Raw genomic sequence first — 24,469 nt, 5'->3', positions numbered from 1 at the left:
AATTAAAATAATTCTAGATTTTTTTTCTCTCTTTATATCAGCTCTCCTTATAATGCAGGGGAATATCACACTCAGCAGGTCTGAACCTTTGTTTCCACAGCAACTTACTGCGATTGATTAGTTAAATGCTGAAGTGGTGTTCCTACTTTTCTGTCTGTTATCCATTGTTGTCAATAGTAGTAATAGGTTTAGTATCATTAAATTGATGATGACAACAACATAACAGAATGAAAACCACAGGACCAATGTAAACACGTAAGACAAGATAAGAAGAGCAACTTAGCTCACCTGTAGATTCTTTAGGATAATGTTTTTTGAATTTGTTTGAATTTTTGAGAAATGTTTTACTTATAATGGGCCATATTTTGATGCTTATAACATGGAAATGGTTAGAGATATTACTATAGTTCCTATTGAACACTGATAGGAAGTCATATATGGACTTTCATTTGGGTCCATGACCTTTGACCTTCAGTGACCTTGAAGGGTCAAACTCAAGGTCACCTATGTGTACATTTTAACAATCTTCTTTTCTGAAACTACTGGTCAGATTAATTTAAAATTAAATATGTAGCTTCCTTGGGACAATGTTTACAAAGTTAGTGCACAGTTTTGAGAATTTTACATTTTTAAAATGTTTGCCGAATTTTTGAAATACACAAATTTTACCGTTATTTACAATGGGACATATTTTGATGGTTTATAACATGTAAATGGTTAGAAAGATCGATATAGTTACTATTGAGCACTGATAGGAAACTCAAGCTCACCGATGTCTATATTTCAACAACCTTCTTTTCCAAACACATGCTGCGTCCAAATAACTGTGTCCGACTGTCTTTGTGGACTTTATATTTCACAAACAAATGCATTTGACCTGAACTGAACATCAACCCAGTCAACCATAGTACTAGTGGTGTGATTTTGTACATCAAAGTGTTTGAGGCTCTATTATTATTATTATTATTATTATTATTATTATTATTATTATTATTATTATTATTATTAACAAATAAAATAAGTTATATGACCTTACCTGTTGTTGATTTACTCTTTATAGTTACAGCAGTTAACAGTCAGTTACAGTATATATACTATAACTGTCTGTCCTGTTGATTTTTCACAGTTAATTAGTTGAGTTCTCCTCCAGCTAAAGTACCGCCCACTTCTATTGGGAGATTGATTTCCTGATTCAAGACCACAGGACTCTAACATAGCGGCATAACCCGACAACTTAACAAATTCTACTTGTTATTGATTCTTGATAGAACATGCCTTTGAGCCACAGGGCCATTGGTCCTATTTTCTTAAAGGTCTTGGTCTTCTGTCTTACTCTAATGTATTTTTACTCAGCCAGCCTCATCTCATCGTTTCAGGCAGAAGAGTCAACAGTTTATTTAAAGAACATATTTCATGTACTTGCCATTTGTGTTTTTAATATATTTCAGAGAGCTAGTTTTAGTTGCTTTCTAGTTTTCTCCCATCCAACTCAGTGGAGAAGCTACCAATTTAGGTAATCATTATGCAATGTAGCTAATGTAGCATTAGCTTTGTGACAAATTTAAAGTGAAGGGGAAATGTGGTGACAACATGTTGTTCCTAAGTTATATTTTTGCCTATGATGGGAATAAGGCAGATAATGATAAGACATAAAGCAGTCTTGTCTCAGTGTCACACAAAGAAGTCTCAATTTTTTTTTTTTTCATTATCACTCAACGTTCTATGTCTGATATGTGTGTTGGTGTTATTGCTGTAATTTGATGTAAAACGTCCTGTTTCAAATGCAACTCAGTTCTATTTTGAAATTTCTTGTGAAGAAGCTTTACATTTTAGCCACCTGGTTATTAATCATATGTCTCAGGATGCTGGTTTCAGTGGTTTGTCGGCTTTTTGCCACCTCACTAACTGATGTAGTTACATACTGTACACTGAGGGACATAACTAATGCAGTGTTAGCTTTGTGACAGAATGAGTGGTTCAGGGCATGTGACAAAATTGTTCTGTAGTTAAACTTTTGGTTGAGACGTATAAAGCTATGAAGTCAATGTATGTAAACTTATGAAACACTAACTTTAGCTAATGTCACTCAGTCACTCAGTCTTTCAGTGTTATGATAAAAAAATTAATTGGTTTGGCTAGATAGCATTGATTATCTCACCCTGGTCTTGGTCATGATTTGGTTTCGGTTTGGGGGGTCTAAACCAGACCACTGCTGACAACGTATTCTTATGATGGTCTCTCATTTCCACTTCCATCTGTGGGTCAAAGGTCAGCCTAGGGAATCTTTTCACGATATGATGTATGATGTCGCAATTTTATGTTGAGAAATATTCTTTTTGAGCAGACGGAAAATTCATCAATCCTGATGCTTCACATGTGACCAGTTGACCGGCTGACTATGGATTCTAAATTCAAACATATTAAAAACATTGATTGAATTTTTTTGTGTTTTTTTTGTCAGTTAAATAAAAGTTCAAGTGAATTAGCAAATCACAGATGTTAGTTTTTATTGCATTTAATAAAATATCTCAACTTTTCTGGGACTGGGGTTTGTAAATAAGCAAGAACAAACCAGTAAATAAGCTAAACTGTCACTTAGTCACTCAGTCTTTCAGTGTTATGGTAAGAAAATTAATTGGTTTGGCTAAATCGCATTGATCATATCTCACCCTGGTCTTGGTCATGATTTGGTTTCAGTTTGGGGGGTCTAGACCAGACCACTGCTGACAACGTATTCTTAAATTACTCTAGAGAAGGGGTGTCAAAGATACGGCCTGCAGGCCAAAGCTGGCTGACCGAGGGGTCCAATCTGGCCCTCGGGATGAAGTGCAAAAATTACACAGAACAATATGTATTAAATCATACATTTTTCAGTCCCAGATGCCTGTTAGTGAATGTTTTGTGTATGTGTACATCCTCTTTGATCTGTAAATTGTAATGCACATGTGTAAATGATAAGCTGAGGCATAATATTGTTGAAATTCACTTTTTTTTCTTTTAAAAAGTTCAGGTTTTTCATGGTTGTTCAGGTTATTCACATTATATGTGAAAGGATAGTTTGTAAATGTTTGTAAACATTTTCACAATATAATTTTAGTATTTTTGCATGAAAAACAAAGTGAAACTTTGAAGTTATCATTATTTATAGGTCATTATGCTATTATTGTACTGGTCTGGTCTACTTGAGATCAAATTGGGCTGTATGTGGTCCCTGAACTAAAATGAGTTTGACATCCATTCTCTAGAATATTGCTGTCCAGAGTTGTAATGAAACACAGTTATTGCTTAAAGAAGCTAACAGCCCATTGCACATCACTTAAATATTTAATCTTCAGTTGCCTTAAATGCTTTTGGCTTCCCTTCCTTGTCAACTTAAAACTGCATAAAGATGTAATAAGAGAACTGAGCTGCAGAGAGCACAAACAGCTGCCTTCCCATCTTTTCCACAAACCGTCTTCAGTTGACTGGCACTGCTGTTCTGGGAGAGATGCATGTGTTGACATTTCATAGTTGCAAAAACAAGGATAATTGTCATATCCCCCACTGATTTTGCAATAGGGTAGAAATGGAATCAAACTTGTGCAAAATTAAACTGCAGTTGAATCTATTTTTAAACTTGGTGCTGCAAGCAAATGTCTCTCTAGTCAGTCGACTCCAGGTCTGTTTATTTAATGATCCTCTGTAGCCAGATAGGGAGGTCTGCAAATTGGAGGACAGTTATTCTCATTAGTCTAAAAAAGCTGGTTTATTGGCAGCATCTGTGAAAGAAATATCAGTTTCTGTTCATTATTTTCTGTTGGTAATAACATCATGTTTACAGCTGCAGACACAGATGCATCCTTTCACTGTGATGATATTACAGTTAGCAGTTATGTAATAACAGGCATCATTTTAAGTGCTTCATTAAGGTGTATTATTTATCCATTTCACTGTTTTGTTTGTGTAAAGCAGCATCGTCACAGCGTGGTAACGCTCCACAAATTCATTATAGGCAGCACATGGCGGCGGCGCAGTGTGAGTCAATATTTATGCCACTTGCCTTCTTTGTCTTCCTAATCAGTCCCAGTGTTCCACCTGGAGATTTACAACGCTGTCAGACTGAAGCCGTCCATATCACTCACCAGTGCGCTCACCTGGATATACAATCCATATATGACTGCAGTATACATTAGGCCTGCTCAAATATCCATGGACTTCGGGAAACATGTAGACTTAGGCTACGTTTACATGTAACCAGGTATCTGGCAAAACAAAGGTTTTTCTCTGCATTTGAGCCTATCGTTCACATGACAACGATGGCCACGCCCACCAAAAAAGATGGTTTCTAAAAACTCCATCCAAAGTGGAGATTTCAGCAAATCTCTCTTTTCGCATTTGCGTGTAAACAGAGGGGAATGGAGATCTTGGACGGATGTCTCAGTTTGCGACATAAATACATTTGCGCCACATATGCGAAGTAACAGAAGTACCGTTTTGATGTGATTCTTTTCAGGTTTCTAATTGGTTAATAGTACTCAATCATCTCACCACACTGCCATCTACAGGCCTGGCATGCTCTTGACGGTGTAGTTATACGGGGCCCTGTAAACAAATATTTTTCTGAAAATGGTCATGTCTGCACAGGTTTTTTTTTTAAACGGAGCAGGGGAAATATCCGTTTTCCAAAATATGTGTAAATGAAGCCTTAATGGCACCATATATCTCTGTAAAAGCCAAACTACAGCGTCATACCAGTGGTTCCATCACACGCTTGCAGATCAGCCACGTGGACACTGATGGGTTCATAAAAAACAGTGCCCTTTCTGCTCAGAATTTAGCATAGCTCTTTGTCCTTATGTAGTACAGTTTCAAGGTGCAGTTGTGGACTGTTTAAGGAGCATCAGTTTTCCTGAGTCGTCCTAACCCATATGTCTGTGTTCATCATGGTAGTATGATGGTTTCTCATTTCCAATTCCATCTGTGGGTCAAAGGTCAGCCTAGGGAATCTTCTCACGATATGATGTATGATGATGCAGTTTTATGTTGAGAAATATTCTTTTTGAGCAGACGGAAAATTCATCAATCCTGCTGCTTCACGTGTGACCAGTTGACCGGCTGACTATGGATTCTAAATTCAAACATATTAAAAACATTGATGGAAATTTTTGGTGTTTTTTTGTCAGTTAAATAAAAGTTCAAGTGAATTAGCAAATCACAGAAGTTAGTTTTTATTGCATTTAATAAAATATCTCAACTTTTCTGGGACTGGGGTTTGTATATAGGAAGAATATACCAGTAAATAAGTTAAACATGGTAATGTGGACAAATATGGTGTATGTCAGTCTACACTTTTCATTTTGAACAACAACTTTTCTATTGTTTCCTCACAGGATGCCAAGATGTTCTCCCTTAATCTGACCAGCGCCAAGGCCATGAATCTTATCGTCACATCTGCAGACACATCGCAGTCTTATGGTCTATACCATATTAACACAGATGTTAACATTTACGTAAGTAAAGCCTTTTTTGTTTTTCTACATACACTTCCAGGCTGTGTTTACGTCAAGTATTTTTCCGGGTACAGAATGGGTGGATGTATCTGTAGCTTTTCGGCTGGGAATGGAAATCAAATACTGGTTAAACCTTCCTCTAGCTGATGTGTATGAAACTGCATTACTTGCCATAAATCCAATGATGATGAAGTAAATTTTTGATTAATAGTATAAAAGAAAATAGAAAGAGAAAAAAAAAAAAAATTGTGGTTGACCAATAGTTATTATTATTATTATTATTATTATTATTAGTAGTAGTAGTAGTAGTAGTAGTAGTAGTATTGTTAGTATTATTAGTATTATATATCTTTATTTAGGTGGGACAGTGCACATTAATGAACACATTTATACATTCCATTTCAGTATAAACATGTAAATATGCTGGAGTTTGCGTCAGCGCTAATTTTCATCCGCAGTCCCCACTTAATATTTATTTATTTAGTTATTTGGGACAGTGCATATTAATGGACATCTACAATAATTGCAGCTATAGATGTGCCAGATTGTAGCAGCGGTGCTAATTTCCATCTGTAGTCCCTAGGCAGGTGACAGGAAAGACAGTTGACAAAAAGGCAAAACATCATAAAAACACACAGAACAACACAGTGAGGACACTCTACTGATGGTCACAGGCTTGGTTTTCCTTTATCCAATGTTTAAGTTGTGATTTGAAGGAGGCATATGATTGGGAGTCTCTTAGGTTGAGTGGTAAACTGTTCCAATATTCAGTTCCAGTGACTGAAAGTGTGGTTTGTCCAAAAGTAGTGCACCTGCATGGCCCCTCACAGTCTCCTGGAGCTGTGGCCCTGGTGACCATCCCACTGACAGAGCAGGATTTGATAAAATCTGTCAAGAGAGGAGGGGCATGTCCATGTAAGACTTTAAATATTAGGCACGCATTTTTAAAATTCACAAAACTATTAAAATTAAGAAATTTATATTTATCTAAAACAATGCAGTGGTGGAAATTAAAATCTTTTTTGTCAAATATTTTTATGGCTTTTTTAAAAAGTGAATCTATGGGTTTGAGTGTTGTGCCAGCAGCTAGTGACCAGGAAGTTATACAGCATTCAATGTGAGAGAAAATCATAGAGTGTAAAAACATCTAAATACATCTAATAAACAAATAACAGTGATCTGTGCAATACAAAATAATACAGTGGAATAAGTGCAGTACAGAACAGAACAAGACAGTGTAATGCATTAAAAACAGTACAGTTCAATACACTACAATATAGTACAAAATGACATTTGTGCCTATGTGTCAATAGTGGATTTTAAAGTTTAATAACTGATTAATGAGCTGATTCCATCTCCACCCTGAAAGATTTTCAACAACACTGGAAATGTACTATGTTGACTTTATTAAAAACTAGAGATTTGATCTAAACATTTAAGTCGAAGCAAATGATAAATAAAATTTAAAAAGTCAGATTAATGAATCATTAAATCATTTTCTGTGGTTTGGTTATTTTGACTAAAGTCACTGCTCATTAGTCACTGCTGATCACTATCGCAATAAATATGAAATCACTATTTTTACCTCTTCTCATGAAATGATTGTAATGCTGTGATTTATTCTTGATAGATAAGTGAAAGTGGGACAAAGGGATAAAAAGACAAATGTGTCAGAAAACAAAATTATTCCAACTTCATGGACGACAGTGCATAAATAATCTTGCACTGGCAACCTGGTAAAAGTATTATTGTATTTCTGTTCTACTGAATGAGTTATATATTGCAATCACTAGAAATAGACATTTGACAGTAGATATAAATAATTCTGTATGTGTTAGACCAGTATCTGGATGAGTGCATTCAGTTTTATCAGCTAACTCGGTGTAACAGGCCTTACTACTCTTAGAAGTGTGTGTGTGTGTGTGTGTGTGTGTTTGTGTGTGTGTGTGTGTGTGTGTGTGTGTGTGGGGGGGGGGGGGGTATTCTGACCTGTTACACCGGTCTGGATCAGTCTAAATCCTACTCTGAGCATATATTTTGTCCATACTCTATAACTCTGACCAAATCCAGATGTTCTCCTGTGTTGTCTGTAGCACCAGCTGTTCCACATACTGTCGAACTGCAGCAGCTGTGCAGATTCTCTGGGCCTGTTAGAACAGACAATGGACCATAATGCTTTGCTTTCACCATTCCCTTGTGTATGCTCTGTATGAAATTGTTTGTGTTTTTTGCATTTTTATGAACCTTCTAATAAAACTGGCAAAGTGCTCGAAGAGCGGTTTTAGAGTGGCCAGCGACAAGAGGGGCTGATGGCATGTGCCGTAAAATTTATGATCCCATAAAACTGGATATATTTTTTTTACCCCACTTTACACTGTTGTTAGATTATATGTGTAAAATAAATACAAGATAGAAAAACAACCTTCATTCACCCGCAGCTCACCGTTTTCATTTATTACAATGTGTATTACTATTGTTTCATGAGATAGAAAAAATGGAACTAACATACTAAATTGATTCAAACTTAATTTTAGAATAAAACATCAGACAGACATCTCCTTAGTACCAGGATTTGATTACAGTGTTACATAAGCAAAATGTTCTGCCTGGAAATAAGAATAAAAATGGCTGTAGAATTTCCTTGGATACATTCAAAATATATGACAGATAAAATACTGTAGATCTAAATAAATAATATTTATTACTTATCACAGATCAAAATGTCTGTGTGTGATTCTGTTTTTTTAAACTGCTTAAGCAGCACTTTCAGGTGAAAGTTGGAAGCAAGCTTCCCTCCACTTTAGTTGCACACACAGTGGGTTTTTCATATCAATTTCCTTCGTCTGAGTCGTGCTTTAGTACAAACATCTGCTGTGCTTAGTTTTCTCTCCCCTGTTGAATGTGTTTTCCTTAGACCTCAACCCATTCGCTGGTGTCAGCTCTTATCCAAATGCCATTAAAGTTTAATTGAGATACGAAACCTTCGAAATGGGAAATTACACTCAATATTTTGTCATTGCTTATTCCCTTAATCTCTAATGAGGGTTACCATAGTGAATTACAACAGCAAACACTGACATTTATCTTTTTAGCGTCCTTTATTTCATTGAACCTCAGCTTATTATTATCAGTGTAAGTGTAATGTACAGAGGTGGCAAAAGTACTCACATTCTGTACTTAAGTAGAAGTACTGCTACTTGGGTGAAAAAAATACTCTCATAAAAATAGAACTACTGATTCAACTCCTTTACTTAAGTTAAAGTAAAAAAAAAAACTACAACTTCTCAATTGTAATAAAGTACAAAAGTAAAAAGTAAAACTGCATTTTTTTTTTTTTTGCCATAAATGAAACAGTACTCATTTAACCAGGCAAAATCATAAAGAGAATCATATAATCATCTAAGAATTTTTGTAGGTACGAGCACAGGTAAAATTAAACAAAATGTGGGTGGGTACTAGGCAAGGAAGTGAAAAAAAAAAAAAAAAATTCCTAGATAAAAATAATTTTCAGGACGTTTAATGATGATGATCATTTAATTTGACCGTGGTTGATCCACAGCTGATTGGTTTTATTTTGAAGTGAGCTTCACCTCTGTTTACATCCACCCACAGACGTCACTGAGCAGCACATATTAGACATTTATTGATGGTGTGTGTTTTAGCCAAAAATAAAGCCCTTAAAAGTGAGTTACTGTGTAGACAATGGGCCGCATCTACTAAAGGTTTGCGTGTATTAAAACATGTGCAAACTGACTGCACATGCAAAAAAATGTACAAACTGATTTACTAACAGTGCGCACTAAGGGTAGCGTCTTTCAAAGGTGCAAAATAGCACGTCTGCATCCAGTTAGGATATTTGCCACAATGAATATGCAGTATAGGGCGTTTATACACTATTGTGCGTGTAAACGAGAAAATGGAAATATATTAATTTAGCACACGCAAAGTGATTTATCAAACCCGAAAGCAATTTTGCTCTATATTTAACACGTCTGAAAAGGAGGTGCAAACGGTTTGGATGCATAATTGCGCACACATGGAAGTGGTTAGGAGACATCGAAATGATGAAAGGAGATGCAGAGAACGCATTTTTCACCCTTGTGTGAACATTTTTGGAGTGACGGAAGAAAAAATTATTGAGATGTATGCCACACACACACACACACACACACACACACACACACACACTTTTCCACTCCTGATGATTTTGATTAAAAATAAAAAATATGCACCGACAGTGTGACAAAATTATGTGCACGTGACAGTCATTCAGTCCAACTACCCCCCCCCCCCCAAAAAAAAATACACACAAACACACACACGCTCATACACACCTTTAAAATGCAATACCTTCTATAACTCACCTCAAGTCAATGTCACATTTCCGTGCGTCTGGATCCTTCAGCGCACTGTTCCCATTAGTGCTGCTGTATCCCAGAGCAGTTATTACAGCGTATTGTCTCCAGCTGCGCACGCAAAACCCTCATTTAAATACGGTGGTCTCCAAGACTTTGCACCTGTTGTAATTTGTGCAAGCACTCTTGGTAAATCACCTGCAAACCGCGGTTCAACCCCACATGCAAAATTCTAGATTGTGCAAGCAAATTAGTACACGCAAATTGGGATCTTAGTAGATCCGGCCCAGTGTGTTTAATCATGGGTCAGGTTGTGGTACTCAGGTTTGCAGGTACGGGCGGAAAAGTTTGGAAAAAGTGGACCCGTGCAGGACTCTAGTACTGACCCTGGTCACAGCCTGTGCTCCTTCTCTCCTCCACTGATTTTCCACTGTATTTTACGTACTGTCACATCTGTTTAGTATGAAAAAGTAACAAGTCTATTCTGAGAGTGTCAGGAGTGTAAAGTACAGATATTTATGCAAAAATGTAGGGAGTAAAAATAAAAATTTGCAAGAAAATTTAAAACTCAAGTAAAGTACAGCTACCTAAAAAATCTACTTAAGTATAGTAACAAAGTACTTATACTTTGTTACTTCCCACTTCTGGTGATGTATCAGACTTCATTTGAGAAGTGGCTGAAATAAAACTCAAACTACATCAGTATAAAATGGCTCAAATGTATCCCTAACCTATCTAAAAATAGGTTTCTGGTGACCTGGTGGATGTTTAATATTTAACATTTACTGCACTGTACTTATATTTGAGGTCAACTGATTTAATTTTACCCACTCAGCATAGGCAGAACTCTGCTTGGACAGTGGCTGATGGAAAATATTAGGCTTCTTAATTGGAATCAGTAATTCTGAAACCTGCAGAAAACTTTTTTTATGCGATTCAAAATAGTGATTAAGTTCATTCTCTTTTGCAATAAAATAATAATAATAATAATAATAATAAAAATGAAAATATGACAAATATCCCAATCCATGTGACTTAGATATTTAATAACTATTATCAAAGATGGTTCATTTCTATCAGTATTCAATGTTTTGTCAAGGGTTTCACTATGTGTCGACCTGTAGTTTGTTTAGTATTAGTATAAACGGTTGGAAAAGGGACAGAAAGCTACTGTATTTAAAAGCTGTCATGTACTTGAACCTGGGCCAGCAGTAACTAGATGATGGTCAAGAATGATTTGCAGAAACTTTGGCTTGGTTTTTCATAGGCACATTTTATCCCCTTATTGTTATTGGCCCTGTCATGACTCCTCGTTCAAACTTTTTAATCACATTTAACCGATAATGCTGACAAAATGTTTACAGGAATGTCACCAGTTAGCGATATGCTGACAGCGGTGTGAGATTACATCCTGTATCATGTCCTGCTAAGGGCCTGGCCAGCGTTGCCTGTGACTGCAGGATGTTTTCGTGGGATGAGCAGCATCACTGGGGGATAATAGTGTTTTACTGCCGATCGTAGTGTAAGAGGAAACAGCATGTGTTTTGTGTCTGAGAAAGCACGTCACTGAGTTGACAGTTTGGCTCGGTGTCACCAGCAACTTTGGCAAAGAGCACATTACTGTTTCCCCCCAAAAAACAAATGTGAATAAACAATATTTTGCAAAGTTCCAAAGTCTTGAGAGATTTTACTTTAAATGTTACTGATATATATATATATATATATATATATATATAAGTCCATCAATCTTCTTACCACCACCACTTCTAATTCATGTCATGACTTTCCTTGTGATGTTCCCACCAGAACCAAAGCCCTGTTCATGATATTTTAATACAATAGAATACTGCAAACTCTCAAGTTCTCTTATTTCAAGTCTAGTTTACATCTCTCCGGACTGATCATAACACTATTTGAGCTTTATCAGAGTTATAATACCGCTACATCTGCTGTGGTGAAAACATTTCCCCTTTTCCCCCTCACAGAGTCTCAGTATTCTACACTTACAATATTACAGATGTGTTCCTTGTGTTTTCCAGTGTTGCTTTTGTATCTGTGTAAAGTCAATCTTACTGCACAGTTGAGATAAACTGATTCATCTGTGCCCATATTCGTTTTTTACATTTAGTATTAGCAGAACGTAGCTCCCCTAGTGGTCGATGGCTCATATTATACTTATAACTCTGAGGGAACTTTAATTTAAAAAAAAAAAAGTTCAAATTTCCAGTTTACTTTCAGACTTAAATGCGTCAGTGGATATCAGACAGTTAACAGGGTATCTAATTTTTCCTTGACCTCTACTTTACACTCAGAACTACTGTCTGAGTGGCAATAGTCACATGATCTGAACTTATTTTATGTCTTGAGCATCAGAAAAACACCTTGCACACAAACTCCTGCAGGTTAAAATGGACAAACTGGATATTTGTAATGCTAACCCACTAGCAAAGCAGTATATATGCTAATAACCATAATGCCTTACTATCTGTAGCCTGTTTCACTGGTATATGACATATTTAAAATGAATATTAGTGGTTTAGGACAGTGTGGATGGTGCATTTGATGGTAGTTCATCGAAAACTAGATCATCACAAATCAAGATAATAATTAATAAAGAAGTTGTACATTTGACAAACAACCGTAGTGGTTTTCTCAGTTATGTTACTATGGTTGGATTTTGTAACTACAATGACAGTCCTCATCAGCTGTTGTGGAATTATCAGTGCAATAATATTAAAAGGAAAAAAATTAAGACAGATGCATCCTCGCTCAATCCAGCTTTTACATTTTTCAGTTTCAGTTTGGATGTGAAATATTCCCCTTATACTTTAATGTGCTGTATCTGCACAGTTAGATCTATATGGCTATTATTTATTTATATATTTATTATTGGGTTTTCTTGATGCTATTTCAAATATTCATGTTGAAAGCCGTGTGAATCCTTCAGGCTTATTTGGACTCTAACATTATTTCTGCTTTGCTATGTGACACAAGGACAGATTCACAAAGTCGTCCATCACATAGGTACTCGAAGAAGAGGCATCAGTTCGTCAAATACACATAATTAAAAAAATAGGACTATAATAAACAAGATTTCCTACCTTTTATAAGTCTTAAGTTTAGCTTTTTGGGCATCACCTAAGCCAGAGTAGTATAAAATCAATATGGATGCCATAAAAGTCAGTCCCCAGTGGACTGCATTAAAAATGTTTGTTTTTAAGCTTCTTGGGTGTTGTTTACATTTTTTTTCTGCTTTTATTTATATATTTTATTTTCTGCAGATTACCTGTGGTTCAAACTGAGATATAGTGAGTGACCCTAGGGTCTCTTAACACTGGATGCCACCTGCTATAAAACATAAAACAGACTCTCTTGAACTCTCTGTGTAGATCTAAACAACTTATTCTAAAATAAAATAAAAGAAAAAAAGAAACATTTTCTCATTTTCATCTGATAATAGACTGAAAAAAATAGTCTTTTTTTTCCAATTAGATCCCCCTTAAACCCCCCTAAGTCTTTCAGACTGGACCTTTAAGTCTGTTCATAGACCTTCATGTCTGTCAGGAAAGTTAATGTCTTCAAATATGATAAGATGCAAAACCGCAGTGCAGCATTCTGTATTTCTGTATTCCACTTCTGTCCACAAAGCTCTGAAGAATACAAGGACAAATCAAGGACAAATCAGTGAACAATATATACATACATAGACACACTCACACATATATATGTATAAAGCAGCCTAAGGTAAAAACAAGAACAGTTTTCCTCTTAATAAATTGTTATGTATTGAGTGCATTTTAATATATGTCTGAAAGTCAAGGAACATACTGTAGATAATCACCACTCTTTTATTCCCCTCATACGACGTCTTTTACTTCCAAAGCCTAATGTAAACTCCATTATTTCCCAGCGGCCCAGACGAGGAAACAGCAGTGTCTAGTCGTTGCGATGGATGTATATATTTATACCTTGTACGGAGCCAGATTCCAGCCGACTGTGGTGACGCACAAAGCTAAAAAAGGTCCCATTTCCTGGCCCCAGTCAGGAAGCAAAGGAAAGACCTTGGCTCCAACAGGGTTGTGCAACTGTACTCGTGGACACTTAACCATAATAAACATTTCTTTTTAACAGGACCCGGCTAAGAGAATAGAGGGAGAGTCGGGCGGAGGGGTCCAAACAGCAGCAGATGAGAATGACAAGGATGGGCAAACATGTTTGTTAGGACAGAATTTAAGCAAACATTGTGTGAATATAAATAAATCTAAAGCCCACTCACTCGTGTCTGTTGTGTCGTAGCAATAACACCGATTTTTATTACCTCTTTGATCCTGACTTTGTTCTGTTTGGCTTTTGTTCAACTTTTTTGTTCTGTTTTGTTTTAGGTAAACACCAATTCTACGATTGGATTAATTGGGACTCAACATAAAAACAACGTCCACAAGCAGGACTTCCCAACACAAGAGGAGGAGCTGGTCAAGTGGGCGACAGACAAGTTTGGGGGCGTGACTTCATTCACCACCATACAAAACCTACAATACTTCACTGCATCAGGAGCAGAAGGTGAGAAGTGGTTTGAACCTGGCTGATGTTTTAATATACTTTTTAGACTCCCAGGGTTATTTCTCATAAAATTGCTATGAAGGTTTTCATTTTAAGGTAAGATAACATGCCTGGAAATGAAAACAGCATGCATGCCTGCCTATAGATGTGTTATTCTTGATAGCTTTTTTTGTTTTTTGTTCTACAGTATCGTTCTACATTTTTTTTTGGATCTAAAACAATATTTTTTATGGCTGAAAAGAACAAAAGAAGAAGAGTCAGCACAATATCCAGCCCGAGCCTCCATAACTCAACAATGCTAATCAGGGATGCATGCAGAGATACCAGGATGGAATGCATCACCTACCGTATATCTCTGTATCCAAAGTGTTTATAAACTCCTTTATGAAGAACAAACTAAGAAAACACTGCACTATGCTGAACCACGGGTGTAATTTATAGAATATGCACACTTTTAAATACTATTACTTTTTAACTGACAGTCCTAATACACACTGGCTGAAAACAAACATTGATAGATTCATATATATTTCACCCAATTTTCATGGTGTTTTATCTTTTTTATCTTTTACACAGTGTCTTTTTTTCCCCACTTCTTTTCATTTCCACATTTGGTTTCATCTTTCACTCAGAAATAATGATTTAATTATATTGATGATTGTTGATACCAACTTATATGACCTTTTTTTTTTTATCATGACACTAGTCTTACTAATGTCTATGAAAATCTGCTTTTGTTACATGAAATGGTGGAAACTGATCTCTTTAAAGACACGACAAGATGTCACCACACACCAAAACATTTAGGATGAAAGCCATGTGCTGGTGCTGCAGACAGAAGCAGAGGCACAAAGACGCTACATTTGTGATTTAAAGGCTGGATTCATGGCTGAACGAAGACTTGACATTAAGGATGTTATCAACTGCAATTGCCAGCAGCAGTAGCAGCGGGATGCTCGGTGCAAGCACAATTATTTTCCCAACAAAGCCTCCTTAAGGCAGCATGAGCCAAAACAGAGCTCTGACATGGCTTTAAATTGAAGTGAATGGTGATGATGGCTAAAATAGAGCCAGCTCTGTCTTTCATTTTCTGGAATAATTTGTTATATTTGAAATGTCTGTGTAATATATATTCAATATCTAAGCATGTTTTCATTTCAAACTGTGATTAAGGACCTGTTTGGAAGTGCTGCATTGTTGTATTGTTTTAGTTTTTGCCAGTATTATTTGTGACTCACAGACCACCAGTGTATTAACATTAGTCAACCAGTGGAACCGTTCTACTGCCGTACCCTTCGGCCTGTATCAGGGCATTAGGTGAACCTGCGTAGGACTCACTGTAGGCGTCGGAGAAGTGTTTATTGCGACTACACAACAGTGGGCTGACAGGTTAAAAGCTCAAGAAGAAGTACGTGTCCTTCACCCAGGTTTATTGAAGGTTTATCGACTCTCACTGACCACTTGGACGCCAGTTATGACTAGAAGTATCTTGAAGGCATACTGCACGGTGAAAAAAATGAAATAAAATAAACAGTTTAGTTTCAAACGCTTCCCTCCTGAAGGCTTGGAGGTTAGTTGCTGGCTGTCACAGCTGTGGTGAGTATGATTTCCACAGTGGAAACCGTACAAATAGAGGCTCTCTATCCGCTACATCCATATGCTCGTTACTGTACGCTCCAATTTGTGTGTGTTTTGTAATGTTTCAGACATTCAGTTGGTGTTGGTAAGATGAGGTTATGTAGATGCTAGGAGTCAAATGATCATCAGTCCTAATGTAGGACTCAGTACAAGTGTAACTCATAACATTAGTGAAACTAAAAGGACGGCGTTGCCTCATCAAACACATCAGCCTGATGTTAGAGATGTCGCACGGTAACCTTGAAAGAAAATCAAGTAACAAGTAGAGGTGGGTGATATGGTTAAGAAATGGTTTAGTGATATTAATTCATAAAGACTCAAACAGCCAAATCATCTACTGATATAGCATGTTTAGCAATTTCTGAACCAATAAACCTGTCAACAAGTTAAATAATTGGACATTCAGCAGATCTACAGGGTGTCCCATAAGTCTCCATACATAGGAGACATAATACATATGGTTCTAACATGTATTTCTTTATATTTCTTCTTTATAGTTCTTCAGCAGTGGAGGACACGCATTGAAATGTGTTCCCGACAAAATGGCAGTCATATAGAGCATATTATATAAATAAAAATGGTTTATGTCAAGAAACGTTTATTTTTCCTATGTATGGAGACTTATGGGACACCCTGTATAGTGAACGTGGAAACACCGTCACCCTCTACAACACAGGTGTCAAACATGCGGCCCGGGGGCCAAATCCGGCCCGCCAAAGGATCCAATCTGGCCCGTAGGATGAATTTGTGAAATACAAAAATTACACTGAAGATATTAACAATCAAGAATGTCAAAATCATTTTAATTCAGATTCCACATACAGACCAATTAGATATCAAGTGGGCCAGACCTGTAAAATACTATCATATTAAACCTATAAATAATGAAAACAGCAAATTTTCTCTTTGTTTTTGTGTAAAAAAGTAAAATTACATGAAAATGTGTATATTAAAAAACTGTTATTTTTTTAAAAAAATGTGAAAAACTTGAAATGTCTATAAGTAATAATAATAAGTAAATGCAATTTTACCAATATTCTGCCTGTTATCAAATGTTTTGTGCATTTGTAATTGTAATGTGAGTTGTAATACACATGTGTAAATGATAAACTAATAATCTGAGGCATAATGGTGTTAAAATTGCAGTTATTTTTCTTAAGACATTTCCAGTTGTTCATGGTATTCAGATTTTTGTAGATGTTAACATTATCCGAATTTAATTTTACTTTTTTCACTGTTATTGTTTTACTATTCTGGCCCACTTGAGATCACTTTGGGCTGAATATGGCGCCTGAACTAAAATGAGTTTGACACCCCTGCTCTACAACATTGATTCACCAGTAAAACCCATGGAGTTGGATCAATGACAGTGGATGGAGACACTTCTTTTATGTTCAGTTAATGATAGGTTTTACTGAAGAAGTCACTTTTTCTACAGTTTTCTCTGTTTCTAATATAATAACTTTAGAATGTACTCTGAGCTTTCATGAATATCTACATGATCTGTGAATTAAATACAGGAAAATACCAGATTTACACTGAAAAATGCAAAATACAGACAATAATATGACAATAAACGGTGATAAATCACTAAAGAATGGTTGAATATCGAGAAAAATATACTTGGGAACTGGCACAGAAGTAGCACTGGGTCTTTATGGGTTAAAGGCAAAAAGGAGTAGTTGGTGTTTTACTGTGGTTAGAAAAAAAAAGGCAGATGTATAATAGATGTAGTTATAATGGAATCAGGCGCTCATTGAGGATAGGGCTGGAGTACATGAAAAACTAAAGAGCAAAAAAAGACTATTGCAAACAATCAATAATCAATGTTCAGAAAATAAATAGTGCAAAAATAAAAGTTGGAAACAGGTCAAAGGCTCTCCTCAGGATCATTATTATCTACTTGGACCAATAAAAGATAGTATTAAACTACATACAGTATGTCAGAAATGAATACAATGCTTAAGAATGAATCCATAAAGTAAGTTATTAGATCATGTAATAATATACAAAAGAAAGGTGAAAAGTATACATGCATGCATGCACACATACACATTTTATTTCTATTGTCATAGTGATTCTGCAAAACGATTAGTGTACGGACAAATCAATATACACCCTGTCATTAATAACTTGCAGACTTACAGAATGTGAAAGAAAGTGTTTTCTGTAATTGGGCTACAAGTTAAGAACGTAATGCAAAATGCAGAAATGGCAGGTCGAACTACATGAAATGTGTAGTACAAAACTGATATAAAATGTTATAAAATAATAAAACTGGACATAATGAGCCAACAAAGACAAAGTTCTGCACTATTTGTACTAAAAAATTACTAACCAGTGACTGACAGTGCAGAACTGAGTCTGGTTTGTGATGAACTGTACGGAGAACAGAACTACAGAACAGGACATTCAGCTTTTACTCAGCTAATATTGAACTGTACAAAGTCACTGTGTTTTATTTTTTTATTTTTTATTTTACCTTTATTTAACCAGGAAGTCCCATTTGGACTTTCTTTTGCAAGGGAGACCTGGCCCAGGTAGCAGCCATACAAAGTCCAAACAACATAAAACACATACATGATACACAATGAACAATAAAACACAATAACAACTATTCAACCGTTATAGCATCAAGAAAAACAGTGGCATTCCTCCTTCACTGCGTTCTCCATGTTACAGCCACCAGTAATCTAGCTCTGATTTTAAACTCCATTCTTCTGAGCTCATCATCTGTGTTTTTTCTTCTGCAAAGACAATCTGAACTCCACCTTAGGTACCGTGACTTTACAGCAGCAGAAAAATATGTTACATACATTTGGTTAAAACTGATGAACTGAATACTTTTAATACTGAAGAATCACTATAAACATAATGTAGGAACATTACTGCTGTTGTTACAAACTTGTCTGACCAAGGAAAACACCAGTCATAACGGGAGGAGGAAAAGTCATGAAGATGGAGTATAAATAAGACAAGAAATATATTAACAAACTGGAATGACCATTCATTCAAATCAAGGTTGAGATAAAATAATAAGTAAACCACACTGCCAGTCAGCTGGTAATAGGTTGAACCTGCTCCGACAAATAACAAAAGGAAAAGGCACTACGAATCCCGTGATGCAACACTCAGGCATGGCCCATTTTTACATGTGAACATGTGTTTGTGAGATGGACTGTGCTATAGAACAGAGGGTGAAACTTTCATTCCAGTGTCTTAAACAAATTACAGTCATTATTATATCCCATTCAGGGGATGCACGCAGAAGACTGGAGCTGGACTAATTGCACAGAAATCACTTTTCACTTATCACCTTTTTTATGAGGTCAAATCCTGCTGCAGTTTTGGGCACAAGACCATGGCTACTCTACTGTTATGTAAATATGTATATAGTTTATAGAAGTTTGTTACTTACTACTCACGACCAATATTCTGATATTGTTTGCCTTTTGCACTATCTTTATGCACATTTTTTTCTTGCACTTTATTACCTCCGCCAAGGAGGTTATGTTTTTGCCAGGGTTTGTTTGTCTGTCTGTCTGTCTGTCTGTTTGTTTGTCTGTCCGTTAGTGTGCAACATAACTCAAAAAGTTATGGACAGATTTTGATGAAATTTTCAGGGTTTGTTGGAAATGGGATAAGGAAGAAATGATTAAATTTTGGTGGTGATCGGGGGTGGGGGGGCCCACGGGGGGGCCACTGATCAGCCTTGGCGGAGGTCTGCGCTCTTCGAGTGCTTCTAGTTCTGTTACTGCCTTGACCAGTGAATTTCCCCATTGTGGGATCAATAAAGTCTAACCTAATCTAATTAATCTAATTAATCTAATTTAATCTAGTCTAAAATAATATAATATAATATAATATAATATAATATAATATAATATAATATAATATAATATAATGTAATATAATATAATATAATATAATATAACCCAATCTAATCCAATCCAATCCAATCTAATTTAATGTAATCTAATATAATTTAATTAATGTAATCTAATCCAATCTAATTAATCTAATCCTATCCAGTGTAATGTAATGTAATCTAATCTAATCCAATCTAATCTAATATCAGTGAATATGCTGTTGTCAAGTTTACTTGTATGTCGGACATTACACCAGTGTTTTTCAACCTTGGGGTTGCGACCCCATGGGGTTACCTGGAATAATAACAATATGTATTTCATTCTAATTAAAACACCACACACTTTTCCTCATAAAAATCAAGTTCAGATCAAATGCAGGTTTTAATATCTGATTGACCTGATCATGTGACTGTGTCCGTTACTACGCTTGAACCTGCCCGGACACAGTCGCAGTTAGAAAACTGGACTGAACAATAAATGGAAAGATTTCTCCAAGAGAAACTGAGAAGCAGACACCAAAAAGGCATTATTATATACAGGGAAGGAATTATATACATTTTATAACCTAAATGTCGTCTAAAAGTAATGTTTATTTGCAACATAGTATAGCAAAATATACTCAGTGCCAATGAAAACGCAACACTTGAAGATTTTTATATTTTTTTAAATCAATGAGGATTTTTATTCCATAAGCTCTTTGGAATTAATCATAGGCCATTTCTATACAGTAAAAATAAAAAATCACATCCAAATTTGTTGACAAGAAATAAGGATAAAGAAAGAAACTCAAGGACCCCCAAAACCAAAAGTCACAAAGCGGTCCTGGAGGTGCTGCAGCTCAGTGTAGCGATCTTGCTTTGGCGTGGTCACACGTGCTTGTCCAGGGTGAGGTCTGTCTGCAGTTGAGCCAGTTCCTTCATGCCTCTGTTGCATCCTGACTATGGTGGACACATTGCATCCAAAACAGCGCGCCACCTGCCGAGCAGAGATTCCGGCCTCCAGGAGCCCCATAGCATGGCATCTTTGGTCACGTGTCAGTCTAGGCATCACTGAGTTATTGCAAATGATTTTGGTGCTTTTCAGCTTGCCTTTATATACAGAACATGACCACTCCTTAACTGACCACAATTCCTTAAGCTGAGCAGTTCATTGCTGAGCAATAAGAAAAACAAGTCTTATGAATGCAGACAAGTTCATTCAAGCGTGACAATAGCTCAACCCGTCTCAGGTTGTTAAGAAATTGTCTGGGATTATCTTATACAGGTGAAACTTAAACATATTGATGCAGCTCAGGAACAATGAAACACATTCAAGTGTTGCATTTTCATTAGCACTGAGTATATTACATGATCAAAAACAAATTAATTTTAGCAAAAAAATGTCTCTGTTTTGAATGTCTGGAGTTGACAGAAATTTGTGATGTTAAAATGGGGTCACAAGCCAAAAAAGGTCGGGAACCACAGCGGTTGACTGTTGGAAGCTGTTGTCTTCTTTATGAGTTTTATTCAGTTTTAGTATTTGTTGATTAAAAATAAATTCTTGTGGCTTTACAGGAACGAAGCCTGGCTCTCATGACTGCATACTAACAAATGAAGATACGTCAGAGAAACACTTTATCGAGATTTCAACCACGTTGGCAGAGTTCAAATCCTGCTCCCCGAAGCAAAAAATCTCCAATGATGAAGCTGAGCTGCACATCATAAATATCCCAGAGAGCTCCAGTGCTTGGTAAATATGAACATGTACATGACAGGTAACATATTTTGCAATGTTTTCATATCTGTACTGAGAAAATGCCGTGGTGTTGCTTTTTATTTGTTCTCCTGCAGTAACGTATCACTGCTCATGGATATAACGAAGACTAGGCTGTTCTTGAGGGGCCCCCAGGGGACCACGTGGATCATCTTTAACCCACATGTGACCAAATTTGCAGTAAGCAAAACTAAAGCCTACACAACATACTGTACAGTGGTTATAATACAAGTACCATCAGTAATTATCACATAAACATATTACTTTTTTTTTTTTTTTTTTTTTACAGTCTAACAATAAGATCGTGCTGTCGACCTTCTCGCATACAATCCAGCCTTTAGTCGCTATGAACACCGACCGTGCAGAAGACGTACAAAAAATGGCATTGGACTATTATAAAGCCAGCACTTTCACCAGCTATACTGAAATCAAAACGAAGGAATCTGCGCTTTTACTGGGCCTTCGAAAAGATGACCGTCCAGTAGGTAAGATGAAACCAGGAGACAGAATGTTCCAGTCCTACCACCTGAAATATTAGATACATTTATACAGAAAAGGATCGCAAATGTTCGTCCACTAGTGTTAATATTAACCTATACAGACCCAGTGCTACTTTTATGGCAGTTCCCAAATGAATTTTTCTCTCTATTTAACCTCTGTCAAGTGATTTATCACCATTTTTTACAATACTGTTCTACGTATTTTGCTTTTTTTTTTCAGTATAAATTATATATTTTTCTATATCTAACCCTTTCATGCATGAATTATGAGAACCTTAATGCGTCAAAACACAGTAATGTCCTGTCAGAGAGTGAACTTTAATTGATTGCCATTCCAACATTTATTTCAATATAAAGTAGCTCCTTGTTTTGGATAATCCCTTATGGTCCAACTAAAGCAAGAACGAATTTAAAAGTAAAAATGTGGGTCAAATTGTCTCTGAAATGTCCCATCAGAGAGATTTTGAATACTGTGTTTTGACCCTAATCAAGATTTTTTTTACCTGAGTGTTTCTATTTCTCTTTAGGCATAAAAAAACAATGCGCTTGAAAAATTTTTCATATACCGATTTTTCATGGAATTGCCAGAATGTCCACTCAGCTGCACGCTATGCATTTAATTTTTGAAGCAAAGAAACATGTATTTACTGATATACTGAGGGAAAACTATTAAATCAAGTATTTTGATACTGCTCATCTGATGTTTTGTCACATTTTAGCATACTGTAATATTAGTTATTACTCGCTTTATGGAGATAATATGCAAAAAAATAACCTTTTTGTTTAAGAAAATGGTTAATTGCAGTCTATTAACAATAACAAGCAATTGATTTACACTCAAACATGTTAGTGCAGATCAGATTTATCAAGAACAGCAAAGTTACAGTAATGGTATGAATGTCAGTGTATGGGATCATGCATAGGCGTCCACTGTGTTGGCTGATATGGAGCTAAAACAACAAAATCCATGAACATACAAGAGAACAGCTGGAGAATAACTGTCCACTGTAGTGACCACTATGCATGAAAGGGTTAAAGGAGTGATTTTTTGCTTTTTTTTAAATGGAATAATGCATTTTCAGACATTTCCCTGTGGTCTACATAAACTGTAAATGCTAAACTTGGGTCTGAATTCTTCATTAATTCAACTCCACAGGTCCATCTTCAACCCTATTTCTGAGTAATGACACCAGAAAGGTGGTTTTGAGCACTGGCCCTTTAAATGCAAATGAGCCACTTCATGCCCCACCCCCTCCAGGTTGTTGACCGTGCTTTCTGTCCCGTTCAGCCACTTGTGTTCATTAATACAACCAACAACCAAACATTTTAGGTAATCGGCTCCAAGTTTGGACATATTTTCAGTATGGACTACAACCGCTGCTGCTGACAAACAATTATGTCATACTCGGAGAAATGTTCGTTGGAAGTCTTGACCTTATATGTGCAAATGTCATGATGTAACTAGTGATAAAATGTAACAAATTAAGCAGGAATTAAAACGGGTTGTAGAAATCCACTCAATTTGAATGAATATAAAGATAGTTTTGCAGCACCTGGAGGGTTCAAATTCAAACTTTTTGAACTATTAGGGTCCAAATACCCAAATAAATGAACTAAAGACTAATAAAAATGGGTTTAGCAAAATATAACCCCTTTAATTCATCAGTCATGTAGATGTTCATGAAAACTCAGAGTAAATTCAAAGGTTATTATATCAGAAACAGAAGAAACTGAACAAAAAGATAAATAACTGAATGTAAAAACGAGTGTCTCCATTCACTGTCATTGATCTAACTCCATAGGCTTCACTGGTGAATCAATGTTGTAGAAGATGACGGTGTTTCCACATTCACTATGGAGTCTCTGAACGTCCAAATGGGTCATATCTGATGACCATGAAGAGATGACAAACTGCATTTTACTCCAATTATGTACATGTATTGATAGGATTAGTGGATCAACCGGTATTAAAAATCAGTAGGTGAATTTGGACAACGGTGGATGTTTGGGTCTTTATGGGTTAAGTGGTTTGTCATCACCACCATGGTTTAGAAGTTTACGTATCTTTTAAGAAAGTAGACTTTTTATCAGTACACGACTATTTCCACCTTTTGCAAATTAGTGCAGTACTTTCTTCTGAATTTTTACCACTCTGACACAGGTTTTTTTATTTTTATGTGCAAATTAAAACATTGAGTAAAAACAGCTGGGTGTAAATGCCCTTTCATTTCCAAAAATTTGAAATAATAATTGCATAAGTTTTACAAAATTAAAAATATAGCCTTTCAATTGCCACTTTTTTTCCA

At 36.1% G+C, this 24,469-nt stretch overlaps 1 protein-coding gene across 1 annotated transcript in view; it reads left to right on the top strand.

Moving 5' to 3' along the window:
• Positions 1–24,469, top strand: part of eng (endoglin) — a 93,095-nt gene that overhangs the window by 49,826 nt on the left and 18,800 nt on the right. Inside the window, exons 4-8 of the mRNA XM_030150108.1 lie at positions 5,370–5,489; positions 14,227–14,404; positions 21,465–21,639; positions 21,741–21,843; positions 21,953–22,148. Coding sequence (XP_030005968.1) covers positions 5,370–5,489; positions 14,227–14,404; positions 21,465–21,639; positions 21,741–21,843; positions 21,953–22,148 — 772 coding nt within the window. The remainder of the gene's footprint in view (positions 1–5,369; positions 5,490–14,226; positions 14,405–21,464; positions 21,640–21,740; positions 21,844–21,952; positions 22,149–24,469) is intronic.

Source organism: Sphaeramia orbicularis, chromosome 12, assembly GCF_902148855.1.
Source record: "Sphaeramia orbicularis chromosome 12, fSphaOr1.1, whole genome shotgun sequence".
NCBI classification, from domain to species: Eukaryota; Metazoa; Chordata; class Actinopteri; order Kurtiformes; family Apogonidae; genus Sphaeramia; species Sphaeramia orbicularis.
The sequence above is the reverse complement of the archived record's forward strand: the minus strand, read 5'-3'. Positions and strand labels throughout refer to the sequence as shown.